This window comes from Ambystoma mexicanum, chromosome 1q, assembly GCF_040938575.1.
Source record: "Ambystoma mexicanum isolate Mex_15411 chromosome 1q, UKY_AmexF1_1, whole genome shotgun sequence".
Taxonomy (NCBI): Eukaryota; Metazoa; Chordata; class Amphibia; order Caudata; family Ambystomatidae; genus Ambystoma; species Ambystoma mexicanum.
Window position 1 is genome coordinate 98,807,876 of NC_090922.1, and position 13,424 is coordinate 98,821,299.

The window sequence follows — 13,424 nt, forward strand, 5'->3', positions numbered from 1 at the left end:
TTGCATTTCGATGCATTTTCATCGAGGGAAAGACCATAAACCCAAGTTCATAACTTATTTATAAAAGAATTGTCCCTGAAACATGGGTTTATAGTTTTCCAGGCCCAGAATTGGCATCTCTGTTTCACCCCCTTTTGGCTTTGTGGGCTGGCATTGGCATCATCCCGCAGTGTCAGATGAAACTGTGCATTCATGGAAGTTGCAAAGAACTCTCTTAAAATAGATGACTGTGTTCAGCCTGCAGTCACAAATTCGAATACCTCCAGGACTCACTCAGCCATTCACCCTTCTGCTGTTGATAAATTGGATAACATTACATTCAATAATAGTAATGGTAACCAAGCTGCTCCTTCTGAACAAACTAGACCCGGCATACAAATCATTTATCATTGACGGCATCCCTACCCAGGTCTCCAGTAGTGTAAAAACTCTTAGCGTATACCGAGACTCCTCCCTATCACTCTACAGGCAAGTCAACACTATTGTCTCCTCAGCAGCCTACACAACAAAACGTATCTATGCCTGTAGATCATAACTCTCCACCGAGATCTGCCTCACAATTGCAAGAGCATTGATTGGCTCCACATTGGACTACTGCAATGCCCTGTTCGCTGGCACATCAGCTGGCAATCTCAACAAGCTCCAAATTATACAAAACAATGCTCTAAGGGCAACCCTGAACATCGCAAAGAAAGATCATATCTCACTAGCCAGGAGAAATGCACACTGGCTGCCAATCCGAGAACGCATCCGATTCAAAATACTGGTCTTGGAACACAAATGCATATCAAACACTGCTCCAAGATACCTTGCGTACAAATTCTCCAAAACCTCAGACATGAGACTCACCGATCGTCACACAGGAACCGCCTCAACGCCCCAAGATTCTGCCTCACAAGAGCAGGGGGCGCCAGCTTCCCGGTAATTGCGGCCAAAAACTGGAACACCTTACCACCTTCCTTGAGACTGGAGCCTCGTACTGGGTCTTCCGCAAAGAACTCAAAACACTGCTCTTCACCAAAGAATCCCAGAAGTAACCGACGTACCTTTCCTCGAAATACTTGCACTTATACTTACCTGAATGTCTGTACTCTGTATATATTAAGTTGCAATGTTGCTCCAACCTTACCTTCTAATCTATGTTAATGATTGTAACCAGCACATTGATGCCCGAGGGCCTAGTGCGCTTTACAAATAACCAAATAAATAAATAAATAACACTTTTTATTGCAACGCTTAGAAGCAGGAAGAATTTGACTTGAACGGCAACACAAGAGCATGATATCCTTATTGTTATTTTCCTTGCGCACATTCACAAATGGACACCAAAGCATGCTTGAACTATCAGAAGGAAGAAGTGTAGGCGCCCAGGCGCGTAAATGCGAAGACGGCACATCCATAGAGAAAAAAGAGAGAGACGTTTTGGGGTATTCAGGTAAAGGAAACACATGCAGAGGGAGGCACTGTGAGGCTGAAAGAAGTCACAGGAACAATATCAGAGAAAAGCGGGAAACAAATGCACAGGAGGCATTGTGAGGGCTGAAAGAAGTCACAGGAACAATATCAGAGAAAAGCAGGAAACAAATGCAGAGGGGGCACTGTGAGGCTGAAAGAAGTCACAGGAACAATATCAGAGAAACGCAGGATACAAATGCAGAGGAGGCAATGTGAGGCTGAAAGAAGTCACAGGAACAATATCAGAGAAAAGCAGGAAACAAATGCAGAGGGGGCACTCTGAGGCTGAAAGAAGTCACAGGAACAATATCAGAGAAACGCAGGATACAAATGCAGAGGGAGGCAATGTGAGGCTGAAAGAAGTCACAGGAACAATATCAGAGAAAAGCAGGAAACAAATGCAGAGGGAGGCACTGTGAGGGCTGAAAGAAGTCACAGGAACAATATCAGAGAAACGCAGGATACAAATGCAGAGGGGGCACTGTGAGGCTGAAAGAAGTCACAGGAACAATATTAGAGAAAAGCAGGAAATACATGCAGAGGCAGGCACTGTGAGGCTGAAAGAAGTCACAGGAACAATATCAGAGAAAGGTAGGAAACAAATGATCCAATACTTTTGATCAGTTGATTTGGGCAGGGGATCGGCTGGTCTACAAATTGAAAAATTAAATTAGTGTAGAAAGAAGGTGCAACGCAGCTAACATCCCTGCTCAGCCGCTAGCTATGGAGAAGGTTCAGAAGGCCCAGAGAAAGTCACCAGCAGAGCAACACGAGCAGAGAGGCTCGAGGCGACCGATCAGAGAATAAAAGCATTGTTGGGGTGAACATTGAATGGCAAAAAAATTAATACATTGGCAAATGTTTTGACATGGCCGGGTTGCAGGCACCAGGTTCAACATTAACAAATAATGTTTTCTGACGACCAGGTAAAGTCAGCAAGTGATGGATGTGAACTTCTCGGACTTCAACAAATCCTTTGGCCACTTGTGAGTCTGGTGTTCGTGGAAAAAGAAGCCAATCTCGCAAATGTCTCATCGAGCACCGAGCAATCAATGAAACATTTCGTTTTTTACTCTTCTGGGTGCAAGAGTTTTGCTGATTCCATGTAATAAAGTTGCCACAAAAATCTCGCCGAAAAATTGCCGTTTTTTTGTGGCGACATTATTGCATGGAACATGCGGGGGACCCCCCCGCAACCTCCAAACCTTTTTTTTTCTTTTTAAATTTTTTTTTTTTTGCCCCTGTCGCCATATATATGGTCACCCGCATAATATCGCTGCGACCTTTTCCCGGCAATATTATTTATGGCGACCATATATATGGGGATAATATTACCTGATACCGTTTTGCTGAAGATATGAAATATCGTGTCAGCATTGGAAGCGCATTGGTGACCGTAAGGCTGTTCTTTATGAGTGCGGAGAGGCCGCACGGAATATGGTATTTACCGATTGCTATTAAAAACAAAACTGGACAGGCTAAATCAATACGAATAAGAACAATGTATGAAGCAATAGTAAAAATAAATGATTAAGACAAAAATATAAATAATTTGTTAAGAAAAAGTCTAGATAGAAAAGTAAAAATGAACTCTTGACCTTACGGGAGCAAGCACTAGTTGTGCGGGGGACTGGGCATCCTTAGCGCCACGCCTGGTTAGACGCGTACTAATGGCATACACAGTCACTTAAGGATAGTAGAAATGGTCACTGTTTCCTTTTACACTGTAATTAGAGTAGCTTCTGCCTCCCATTGCTAGCTATACTGCACTGTGGGATACAAAACCTAAAGGCTTGCCTTAATCAACCTATATGGAGAATTGGGGGAGGAAGACCTGTCCATTCTCACCAAGGCCTGCCACCCCTCTTTGTACTGAATCTACACCGAGATTGGTGCTCCTTGTCTTGGAACCTATGCCACTCTGCCAAGAGTGCAAGCATAGGATGCCAGGCAGGGTTGGTTCTCCTGGTCAAGTGATGCTGAATTAGCCTCCTTAGTTTCCTCGGTGCTCGTCTCTATAGCCATGTTGTCTTCACTGGCAATGGTCCCTCCAGCATTTGTTGAGTGCGTAAATTGACTCCAAGCCTCATCTCTGCTTCTCACAGCTCCTCACATTGAAAGGGAACTGGGACACCCCTCTCTCCTTCTTCTGCCCCCCATTGGAGATCTGAACTTCAATATTTACTCTCCTGAAATCTGTACGCATGTTTGGGAGAGAATGTACATACTGATCAACCCGCAGATATACAGGAAATAGAAGGGCAGCAAAGGAGATGGAAAGCGCTTTCCTAGCAAGGGTGTACAGTGATGGGCAGTAGGAGGAGCTTATTATCATACCCATCTTATGGGTTCTTCAACCCTAGGACCAAATCCATCGGTGGACCCCACAAGCCACCTACTTCGCCTTGACAAAGACCCTTCCTTTGATCAAAACACGTGTTGGCTGTTTAGTTCTCAAATGCTGCTAATTCCTTCCAATAGCTGTCAACTGCATCCTTTTTGACGTACAAATATAATTGAAAATGTGGAATTTTCCACCATCAACTGGTCAATAGAACACTGTCAAAACTCATCAACATTTCTAAATGCAAATAAGTTGGATAATCAAAAGATTGGAATCCATAGTTTGCGCCAAATTGAATATTGATTGTGAAGTCTTCATGAGTTTAAACAATTTCTCTTGTGTGATCCTCATAAATTGTAATTTTTAATAATTCCTCAACATGTGTTTCCCCACTTATGTTCGGTGGCTCATCAGAAGGATATACACAAGTCTAAAATAAAAAACAAAATGAAATTTCAATTGTTCAGATTTTACGTCTTGTTGACTGAAATTCATACAATATAAAATTGTTTTTCACAATTCTATGTTGACATGATTACTCACTCTGTATGCTGTTTCACTGGAACTAAATCAAGCCCATAATGTTTGGATGTACAAATTGTAATAGGGAGAACGCAGTCAAATTTCTTCTGACCCTTCCTTTAGTTTAAAGTGTTTCCTGCAATTTAAATTTCACAATTTGCAAATCTTTTGTGGCACAATTTGGATGAAGCCTTAAGGTGGATTTGCAAGCCTTCTTTAAAGCTAATTGATTTGGATTTACCATTATGGAAAAAGAGAGATTCCTTGGATAGGATTGTCTTTGCAGCATTTGCTCTGCGGTAAAGCTAAAATGGGCGCTTATATAGCTGCATGATGACGTGATCGCATTTGATTTGCGCGACCGCGTCATCACGCTGGTGGACTCACAGGGCTGCCATCATGCCTGTGGCATCTCACTTCTTGTTACCTTACTTCAAAACAGGCGCAACCACTAGCTCACGTTCACATGTGTTACTGATACATTTTTTCAATATACATTTACCTACATTTGACTTAATGTTGTTGCAAATGTGAAAAACAATTAATTTAGAACCAAGTTCAATTCACATGCACTGTTATGACTCTATACTCTGGGGTCTCATGATTCTAGACAGGTAAAATTGCATTGATTCATATTCTGGCGTGAGCAACATTAGAATTGTGTTAGATTCTAATTTTGAACACAAATACAACTCCCCAATGGGACCACCCGCCAAATAATTCACTTCATTAATTGCAATACTAAATTTGTTATTTATGGAATATATGGTATCTGTACTAAGATCTACATTGGAAGTAGTATTCGCCCACTCAAAACCAGAATATCTGAACACTTAAGGTCCATAAAAAGTATGGGTTTTTCTGGGTTACTGAGATCCAAAAACTTGAAATTAGGCGCTGGACAGTGGTTCCGTAGTATCCAATGAGTATCAATTTCCACACACATTAGGTGTTTGCAACATTTGTTGATTTATTTTTCCTTCAGTAATTCACACATTGGTTGTCACGCTTGTGACCAACATATTCTTTGCTAAAACTTCATATGCGGTACAGAGTATGCAATACACCATTATTCCATTAGTGCCGACACGTGTTTCAACCTTTGAGGTCTTTCTTGCAAACAATGGGACCTTAGGAGTTTGGTCCCTCTGAGATCCACCTGACAGGCGGCAGGCAACGTAAAGAAGATAGCAATGCAAACACTAGCGCAAGACCCACAGTCCTAACAAGCTCTCGAAACACTTTAACTATCATAAAAAATATGGATATGAAATACCCCCTGGCCTACCATTTTCAGAGGGCACACAGCCAGAACTCAATAGACAACATTAAATACTTTGGACTTAAAAGAATCAATATGCCTCTGAGAAGAGGTAACAGGGAAAAGCTCCTTAGATGTAGAGAAGCATATTGGATAAATGTAATGAACACTTGTAATTCATGTTTTATGTTTTGGGGTTGGAACCCATTTTTACATTGGCGCCAATGTAAAAAAGGGATCCAAACCCAAAACTCGTACAATCCTCAATACACAGACTGCAGGAGCTCTGTCCCACTGGAACCCCATTCACAGGCAACAGGAAATATATCCACAAGTGGAGAAAAAAACAAAATAACACACAATAATTCTTGTTTAAGTGCCGAGATCCACAGTTCTATTAAGCTCCCACCCTTCTGCCTAACACTTGTAATTCATGCCTGAATTTCGACAGAGATGAGTCATTTTCTGTGAAACAAGTTTCACAAAGGGTGCAGTCCAAGTGTTCCATCAGGAGTTCAAATGTGGGGGGCGGGGTGAGAGGAGGCACTTTTGTTTCATGCCTTGGATGAAAGGGAACTGTATTGGATGACAATATGCCACTTGTAAGGACCAGTGCTGTAGGTGCTTGATATAGTAATGATAGCCAGGAAAAGTACAAGTCTCTGACCCCTGTTTGCCTGAGGACATTGTATAGGTAGCACCATGCTGTTAAATCAATTGCTATTTCAGCATCTAATAGGATTGCTGCAGCTTGGATTGTTGAGTGGTCAAGAGGTTATATAGTGTCAAAGAGACAGCGTATATTTACTTGTGTGGACCAGCCGAGGATAAATCCCAATTGGTCTGGTAACACTATCAGTGGCATTAGCGGGAGTATACAAAATGCTAGAACCTTGGCTAAGATTTTGTTATCCCGATTCACTAAGGAGATGGGTCTGTAGGATTGACATTTGCATTTGTCCTTGCCTTGGCTGAGACAGATGATGCTGTGCACTTCTTTGGTCAATTGTGGTAGCAGGTCATGTTGGAGGCAGGTGTGCTATAGAGTATGTAGGTTTGGGGCCAAGTGATCGATGAATTCCTTGTAGAATTCAATCGTGAGCCTGTCTGGGCCAGGAGATTTGACTGTTTGATCTCTGAAAGACTCAAGGGGCCACGAGTACTTCCGAGTGTACTGCACTTTATAAATCAATAAAATACAAATACAAATATAGCCATATTAGGGTGGTCTGGTCTAGGTATGTAGAGATGTCTGCATCGGTGGCAGTGCATTGCGAGCTATAAAGGCCAGAGTAATAATCTTGGAACACTTGATGTACCTCTTTATCTTCCGGCACAGTCAACCCTGTGTTGTTTTCAACATCAAACATTGTTTGATCATCTATTTCTTGGCGTATGACCATGAGAGAAATTTGCCAGGTCTATCGCAGTCTCCCTATCACCTGGCCATAGTCCAGCATCATAGATATTTAGTCTCCCGCTCAGCTTCCTCCTTGCTGAAATTTTGAATGTCTACAATCTAGGTCACTGAGATCTGTCTCCACGCATTCCAAAGAAGTGCAGATGGAATGCAACATCCTTGCTTCTTTATCAATACACAAACTGCTCAATATAATGATAACGATGTGTTATTTATATAGTGCTTTCGCCAAAGTGCTTTTCATAGAACAGAGTTCCATACAATATCAACCAACTGAAGATGGTACTCATTTATCGAGCTTATAAGAATGAAAGGCTGAGTTGGCCTTGCTGGGATTTGATCCTGCGACTTACAGATCACACACAGATTGCAGCAGCTAGTGCTCAACACACTGAACCATCTTACCGGTTAAGTAGACCTTGAATGCTTTCCATATTATTAAGAAATCCTCCACAGACCCTGTGTTATTAGTGAAGAAAGATTGTTCTCTTCAGCTATTATATATCTATATCTGTTAAACGCCCAATATGAACTTCCATGAGTGTGTGCAGAGGGCTTGTAGAGGGACGCCGAGGGTTAACTAAACAGGGGAGTGATCATATATTGACCGTGGTAACATCTTGCACTTCTTGGCTACCCACATCTTGAGGAAAGAAATATGTCTATACAAGAATATGAATTGTGGACGGAGGAGTAAAACGTGCCTTGCGTTGTTTCCGCATGTCGAGTAGGCCATGCAATGACCAAAGTCAACCTGGCTATACCCTCTATCAAGGCTTTATCAAGACGCTGTGGATGATTTATCCAGACATAGAACCATTACTGTGTTTGTGTCACCCCCAATTAGAAATTTAGATCCCACAAATTCAAGACATCTAGAAAAGGCTTGGCTGAAAGATTCAGGATTGTCATAATTCTGGCAGTACAGATTGACAATCGTCATGTGCTGTCCCATCAGGACACCATTACAATGTCCCATTGTCCCTCAGAATCAGATATTGTTTTCTGGTGATGAAAAATTAGGTCTCTGTGGATCATGATCAAAACACTGCAAGAAAGGGCTATAAAGCTTGAGCGCCACTTAGTATTTCCCATTGATAGCACAGCGAGTAAAGAGCTCGCTTTGACATCCGTGCTGAGCCTGCTGACACAGGTTCGAATCCCAGCATTGCCAAACTCAGCCTTTTCATCCTTCCGAGGTTGATAAATGAGCACCACACACCGTGGGTAATAATAAGCAGCGCTCAGATACCTGAGGGTTCGTAGCGCTACATAAATGCTAAATTATTATTATTAGCAAAGTTCGAATGACCCAGGACCGACATGTGGGTTTCTTGTACCAGCGTAACCTGGAATTGATGTCATCTGAGATAAGCCAAGGCTTTCCTGGCTTTGATGAAATGATTGAGCCTTCGCACATTCCAGGTGATTACGTCCAGTTCATGAAGAGCTGAGAATACCGAGAGAATGTAGGGATTGAATCCAGGTTAGCGCATATTATACACAGTTGCTTGTTTTTTCATTTCAGTTGCCCACAATGATAAATACCAGCTCGGATACCAGCTAGGAACATCTAGGAACAGGACACATATGTCTCATTTGGTATGGTGCTTTCAAAATCAACACCCCAAATTCTCCCAACCCACCAATACTGGTTCAACCCCAACTTTCCAGTGAGCTCCCTAGAATACAGAAAACATCACCCACATGAATAACAGAAACAGAGTTACAGGTATTGGATTAGTGCTATCCCACCAACTTGTCCAGCAATTTGTACTGAAAACAAACAAAAACTGTGATTGCACAAGAGGGAACCCTAGCTGCCTGAACCCCACCTGAGGCTGAAGATAAGTAACCTTTGCAAGACCGCCACATGTGATCTCAAACTTACTGAGTTCACATTGGTTCAGCAGTATTATTGCGTGTAGTCGCCACACCCGGTTACTAGGGGATTTTCTGTTGATTGGTTGATTGTATAAATGTATAATCTTCACCAGAAGAGGTAAAAAAGTGTGATTTGCCATCATACATGATTTTCAGATTGGCTACAAATAACATGAAGTATTGTACCCTGTGGTCTCAAAGGCTCCAATATGCTTGATGAGTTGTTCTTCAGGAAGCTTGCACTTGCAGATTGTAATCAGAATATATTGTTATCTTGGACGTCTGATATTCAAGGTCCCCATTCTCCATTGTGGCTTTCAGCATAAGGTCGCATTCGTGGTGGTTAAAGCATCTGGAGATAATCAGTTGTGGCAAATACGGTGCAGGTCTGGGGCCCAAAGACCTGTGCGCCCACTCTGTCTGGAAGTGCCATGAGAGCATGGGCCCTCCGACGAGGTCAGGGAATATCTGGCCAGTCTGGGTGAACTCTGGAATATCTAGGATCCATATTGTCAGGAACGGAGGCTGGAAGTTTTGGAACCATTGGAGATATGGATTTCCTTGGTGAGACGTTCTAGTCCTCACCCAATATGGCGGTAATTCCTTTAAATTCCGACTCCGCCTACAAGCCGGCGCGTTGTATCTGTTACTCTACAGCTCTCCGCTGCCTTTGTAACGTTGTTTTCCTCTCTTCAAGTAATTTCCCTTCAGTGCCCTTTCGTGCCAGTTTTCTCCTTTGTTCCTTCCTCTGCCTCTGTCTACGTGTCTTCCCTTTTTCTATTTTCCTCTCCGCTCCTCTGGCGGTTCTCTCGATCGTACAGCTATACTGACTCTATCCTTTCGGCGTCTGTCATTATGCCCTTTTGCTATAGGTGTCACCTTCCGCCCGCTGTTTACTCCCTGCTCTCATCTTTTGTTTACTTACCTGCGGTTCCCTGCCTTACTGGGAACTCAGTGCCTCCTGCGCTATTCTTTCCTGCTTACTGAACCTGCCTTGGGTTGTGAAAGGGTTACCGCGTTATTACCCCGGTCGTTCGCATCTCCCTCCTCGGCGGCATCTACCTTTCGCATTTTCCTTCGTTCAGCAGAACTTTCCCTTCTCTTGGCTTTCCTTCCTTTCTACATTGTCTGTTTCAGCCCATGCATGTTATTCTCCCCTTTCTTTCTTTGCTTACTTTTAACACTAGGCATCCCCTTTTACTTTCTTCCTAATTCTAGTACTCTTTTTATTTCCTTCTAGGATTCCTTTCCTTTCAGTTTATCTTCTTTTCCTAATCTTGGTCCAGTCCTACCTTCTTAAAATTGAGCTCAGGCGAAATTGTTCTTTCATTCATCTGGAACCTTTTGGACTCTTGCATCTTCTACTTCCATTTGGATTTGTGCAGTGAATTCAGAACCATCTCATCGAACTCATCTAAAAACTAGGATTTTTTCTGCCTTCAGGCTTTTTCCCTGGTATTGAGGCTGGCCCCCTGGGATCCCCTGAGGGCAGGTCTCCATTTCTGCCAAGGTGGCCTCCGGAGGGGCCAGACCTTATCTCCACGAACGTAAGGTCTGAGCATCTCAAGGCAAGACTTCGAAGAAGAAGAAGGACCACAGGAAGTCTGAGGCGGCTCTTCAGGTATTGACTTCCGAGGAATCAGGTGAGGAGAAGGGGGAGGTAGACCAGGATCCTGACAGCATACAACGCCAACCCAATACAATGGCTTCCTTGGAACAGTACCAAGAACTAGTTGGTGCAATGCAAAATCTTACAGCTGAAGTTCAAGCCTTGAGAACTGAGAATGTTGCTCTCCGACAACAGGTGGTATTGCACCGAGACGACCACGGGGATTTTCCGGCTTTGCCCCTCTCCTTTGGCAAGTATGATGGCCTTCCGGGAGGACTCAAAGAGTTTTCGGATGCCTGCAAGGTGTATTTTGCCTTTCGACCTCATGCTTATGAGAAGGCTAGATCAAGAGTTGGTTTCATTATCGCTAATCTCACCAGCAATGCTCTGTCTTGGGCAACCCTGTTAGTCACCAGTAATGATCACTTCTTGAATGACTACGATCATTTTGTGGAGCTGTTCAAAGAAAGGTTTGATAGACCCAAAGTTTTCTACTCCTCTCTTGAAGCTATCCTGGATGTCAAACAGGGGAATACGATGTCTAAACTTATATTTCCCGCTTCCAGAGATTAGCTGCTAAGGCAGACTGGCCGGACTCAGCCCAACAGACAATATTTAGAAGAGGTCACCATGACGATATCAAAGATGAACTCGCACGAGTAGCCCGACCAGCATCTTGCCAGGAATTGATGATATTGTCTCTCCAGATCGAGTTTCACCTGTTGGAACGTCGACAAGAAAGACGGCGACCTCGTAGCACCCCTCAGGCTATTAGTCTACCTTCTTCCTCACCTACACCCAGGTCAACAATCACTCCCGAAGAACCAATGCAAATCGGAGCTCCCCGAGGGCCTCTCACTCCAGATGAACGCAGATGGAGGCGAGATGCCAGTTTGTGTATGTATTGCGTAACCTCAAAGCACTTATTAAGAGACTGCCCCGAAGTGCCTCTCGACGGAAGGAAAACTTCAGCCCCTGATCTACTACAAGGGAAGTTTCGGGGGAAGTGCCAAGTACCCTTGCAACCACTCAAGAGCTCTAGACGGTTCAGAGGAAAACAGTCTAATGGTGTTCCGAGTTCATTTATGGTTATCCGACTCCGGTCCCACAGAAGTTTTCGCCATGTTAGACTGCAGAGCTGCAGTTAATTTTATGGACTCCAACTGGGCAACAGAACACCAGGTGTCCACAAGACCAAAGTCTACCCCCATCCCTTTAGAAGGTGTGGATGGTAGGCCTTTGTCCTCCGGCCCCATAACCAGAGAGACGATACCCTTGAAGATGGAGTTGGGTCACCGCGAAGAATATCTAGTATTCGTTCAAATCAGAGCAGCCCACTTTCCTTTGGTGATCGGAATACCTTGAGGAGACACAACCCTCACATTGACTGGAAGGCAAATAAGGTGAGCTTCAATTCGCTCTTCTGTAAGTCAAACTGCATAAGTATGCCCTCCACCTCCACTAACTAGGAATCCCAGAAGAAGTTGAGACCAGCTCTCAGCCCAGCAATAGTGGCCTCGATTCCCATCCAGTATCAAGACTTTTCAGAGGTATTCCTGGACACTCTTCCCCGCAAATTGCCTCCACACAGTGGAGAAGACTGCGGCATAGATCTAATTCCAGATGCAGTAATACCCTTTGGACGCATGTACCCTTTGTCACTCCCCGAAAGGAGAGTCCTGCGAGAATATCGACGCAAATCTGCAAAACGGACTCATACAGGAGTCTAAGTCCTTGTGCGGGGCCTCCTTATTCTTCATTCCAAAGAAGGATTCTGCAAAATTACGCCCGTGTATTGACTACAGAGGGTTAAACAAAGTGACGGTCAGGGACAGGTATCCCATTTCACTAATACGGGACATACTGGAGGCTGTACACGGGCTGTCTACTTCACCAAACTCGACTTAAGAGGCGCTTATCACCTCTTAAGAATTAGAAAAGGGGATGAGTGGAAGACGGCATTCCGCACACCCTTTGGACTTTTTGAATATAGAGTGATGCCATTTGGTCTTGTTAACGCCCCAGCTATTTTCCAGAGATACATGGACAAGGTATTTGCTGACATGCTATTTCTAACAGTGGTGGTGTATCTTGACGACATTTTGGTTTTCTCCAAGACATTAATGGAACATAGGTTAACGGTCAAAAGAGTGTTACAGCGTCTTCAGGAACATCAATTGCTGGTCAAACCAGAAAAATGCCAGTTCGAGACCACTTCTGTGTCCTACCTAGCATTCATTTTGTCCAGGAAGGGTATAGAGATGGACCCCATGAAGGTTAAGGCGATCAGAGATTGGAGAGAACCCGCCAATATTAAGGAGCTACAAGGCTTCTTGGGATTAGCCAATTTCTATCGGAGGTTCATTCCCAACTTTTCCAACACTGTTCTTCCTCTTACTGCTCTGCTAAAAAGGGTGTCAAATTTATCTTCGGAGAAGAACCGCAGAAGGCATTTTTAGCCCCTAAAGAGTGTTTTTCTACAGCTCCCATCCTGGTTCAGCCTGATCAGACTAAACCTTACATACTGGAGACCGACGCCTCTATAGGCGCTGTGGGGGCCATCTTACTTCAGAAGTCGGAAGATGATTATGAACACCCTGTTGCATACTTTTTGAAGACTCTTACTAGCAGCAAACGCAACTATTCGGTCCTTGAAAGGGAGCTATTGGCTATTAAGTTGGCCTGTTAAGAATGGTGCCATCTCCTGCAAGGAGCTGCTCACTGCTTTGTGATCAGAACAGACCCCGTAACCTCCGGGTTTTACAACAAATGGAGTGCACAAATGCACGTCACGCTAGATGGGCCTACGTTTTTCTACAGTTTGGTTTCGTGATAACATACATTCCTGGTACCGAGAATAAGAAGGCAGATGCGTTGTCAAGGAGCCTAGGAGATTGTTCTGGGGTTTACAAAGGACATGATCTGGTCT

General features: G+C 43.7%; 1 protein-coding gene across 1 annotated transcript; it reads left to right on the plus strand.

Annotated features, from left to right (window-relative positions):
• Positions 1–10,588: 10,588 nt before the first annotated feature.
• LOC138553200 (protein LDOC1-like) lies at positions 10,589–11,068 on the plus strand. The gene has a single exon (XM_069642536.1). The coding sequence runs from the start codon at positions 10,589–10,591 to the stop codon at positions 11,066–11,068; it is 480 nt and encodes a 159-aa protein (XP_069498637.1).
• The last annotated feature ends 2,356 nt before the right edge of the window (positions 11,069–13,424 follow it).

What these genes read in the sequence shown, in the direction of transcription:
- LOC138553200 (XM_069642536.1), top strand. Translation starts at nt 10,589, where the DNA reads ATGGCTTCCTTGGAACAGTACCAAGAACTAGTTGGTGCAATGCAAAAT.